This window comes from Ailuropoda melanoleuca, unplaced genomic scaffold (assembly GCF_002007445.2).
Source record: "Ailuropoda melanoleuca isolate Jingjing unplaced genomic scaffold, ASM200744v2 unplaced-scaffold33146, whole genome shotgun sequence".
NCBI lineage: Eukaryota > Metazoa > Chordata > Mammalia > Carnivora > Ursidae > Ailuropoda > Ailuropoda melanoleuca.
The window spans coordinates 1-2,467 of record NW_023204000.1 but is presented as its reverse complement, the minus strand read 5'-3'; the positions used below and the strand labels follow the sequence as shown (position 1 = coordinate 2,467).

Here is a 2,467-nt window from a genome sequence, read left to right as displayed (position 1 = left end):
CGTGAACCTCATGGGAGGGTTGGGGCTGGCCTAGGACTGGAGAGCAGCCCTGCTCCTTGGACTCTGCACCCCTCGTTTGTCCTGGGCCAATGCCTGCCTGTCTGGACCCCAGGTTCCCAAGTGTCCCTGAGGGTTGGATATGGAAATGCTTGCACGTGGCCGCTCCCCCGGGGTAGGTGGAGGACAGGTGCACCAGGCACGCAGGCCTCCCCACTGAGAGGGTAAGGTGTGCACAGGGGACCTGCACACAGCACGTGTATCATGACCCAGCCCTGCGGCGGACGTGCATGAGACCCGTGGCTCCACACCTGACCGGTCCCCCATGTTCCCTCACCACTGTCAAGTGCTCTGTGGCCCCAAAGTTGGCTGAGCCCNGTCTGAGAGCACAGGAACAGTCACTTGGGAGGCCTTGCCAGGGAGCCCCTGCCAGCCCGTGGCTCCTCCCTGGCGACACTCAGGCCTGCAGGCTTATGTAACCATCGATGATAAGGTGGCTGGGACTTCTAATCCACCGAAAGTGGCGATCAGCTCCACCTCCAGACGGGCCTGCTGGAGAGGCCCAGTTGGTGGCTGTGTAGGGGGTGGTGGGGTTCAAAGTGAGGGGCACCCAGGCCTCTGATGTCCCCTCTGTCACAGCTGGGCTGGCCAATGGAGACTCCACTCCTGTGTGTGCGGGGACAAACGAGTGAGGACTTTGGGGGCCCAGACCCCGAGTAGGGTCCCGCTGGCTAGAGCACCCCCAAGTGCCCTGGGCCCTCAGCTCCAGCCAGCCTGGAGGTGGAGGGAGGCCAAGATGAGGTCTCTGCTTGTGCTCAGTGACTGGCTGGCACGTGGGGGGGGGCAGACNGATGTCCCCTCTGTCACAGCTGGGCTGGCCAATGGAGACTCCACTCCTGTGTGTGCGGGGACAAACGAGTGAGGACTTTGGGGGCCCAGACCCCGAGTAGGGTCCCGCTGGCTAGAGCACCCCCAAGTGCCCTGGGCCCCCAGCCAGCCTGGAGGTGGAAGGAGGCCAAGATGAGGTCTCTGCTTGTGCTCAGTGACTGGCTGGCAGGTGGAGGGGGGGGCAGATCCTCAGACCGGATGGGGAGAGGGGAGAGGGGAGAGCCCGCCTCTCTGGAGCCCTCCAGGAAATGACCCCTGGGGCCAGTGGGGGACCTTGGGTGATTGTGCGGGACAATGGACAAAGGGGGCTGAGTTTCCAGAGCCAAGTACCTTCCACTGCCTGGCTGCTCCTCGGCGGAGCCCGGCTGGCAGGCTGGGCTATAAAGTCTGGCCTCCTGGGGTGCGGACTCAGGTGCCAGGGGCTGGAGGGCCATCATGGCGACGTAGTGCGTCCTGCTGGGCCCGGTCCTGTTGCTGCTCTGGGTGTCTGTGGCTTGGGCCGAGGTCCTGGTGCAGCCAGATTTTGATGCCAAGAAGGTACCAGCGGCCCCTGTGCTGTGCCGCTGTTGGGCGTGAGGACTGAGACCCATGGGAAACGACAGCACCATGGGATAACAGTGCGCCGTCCCTGGACCCTTGGGCCCTCTCTCCACTGAATCCTGAAACAACCCTGTGGGGGTAATTACTGACCCATTTCACGGTTGGGGGAACTGAGGTCGTGCGACCTGCCCAGGTAGGTGGCAGAACAGGGGCTCAGAGCAAGAGATGGGCACAGAGAACCCCCCGGCTGTGTGGTTCCAGACAAACCTTTGCGGCCATGGCTCTCTGCGACCCTGGTCCCAGGGCAGAGCCGGCCAGTGAGCTGCTTTGCAGTTCTCAGGCCTCTGGTACGTGGCCTCCGTGGTCTCTGACTGCAAGGTCTTCCTGGGCAAGAAGGACCACCTGCTGATGTCCACCAGGTCCATCAAGGCCTTGGCAGGTGGCAACCTCAGTGTCCACATGGAGTTCCCTTGGTGAGAGTGGTGGGCTGGGGGAGGGGGTGGGCTGGGCCAGCGGCCGAGAGTGAGCCCCGCCTGTGCACCCCCANCCCCCAGGGCTGACGGCTGTCACCAGGTGGATGCCGAGTACCTAAGAGTGGGCTCTGAGGGCCACTTCAGAGTCCCAGGTAGGTCCTGCCCCACCTGCCTTCAGGGACCCCTGACACAGCTTCTCCATGGGGTGACACGGACTGTCCTACCTGGGACCACCCCCATCACCATCTCCTGCCCCTCCCCTCCTTCCCTCCACCTCCTGCCCTTCCCTTGAGCCCTGACGCCGAGGCAGGTGTGGGTGGGGTCATGCCTGGGCCCTGCGCCCTTCTCCATGGCTGGCCCCCTCCTCTGCAGCCCTGGGCTACCTGGACGTGCGCGTCGTGGACACGGACTCCAGCTCCTTCGCCTTGGTCTGTATCTACAAGGAGCTGGAGGGAGCGCTCAGCACCGCGGTGAAGCTCTACAGTGAGGCCCCAGCCGCCCGCCCTCCCTGCTCAGCCCCACTGCTCACTGCCCACCTGGCCCTCTCCTCCCCCCCGGGCCCCGCCCCA

At 64.6% G+C, this 2,467-nt stretch overlaps 1 protein-coding gene across 1 annotated transcript; it reads left to right on the top strand.

The window, feature by feature from the left end:
* Positions 1-1,332: 1,332 nt before the first annotated feature.
* On the top strand, positions 1,333-2,381 carry LOC117798712 (lipocalin-15-like; the record flags this gene model as incomplete). Its single annotated transcript, XM_034651185.1, has 4 exons — positions 1,333-1,422; positions 1,759-1,898; positions 1,980-2,050; positions 2,271-2,381. Coding segments are annotated over 4 exons (412 nt in total), but the record flags the coding sequence as incomplete, so codon positions are not given.
* Positions 2,382-2,467: the final 86 nt, after the last annotated feature.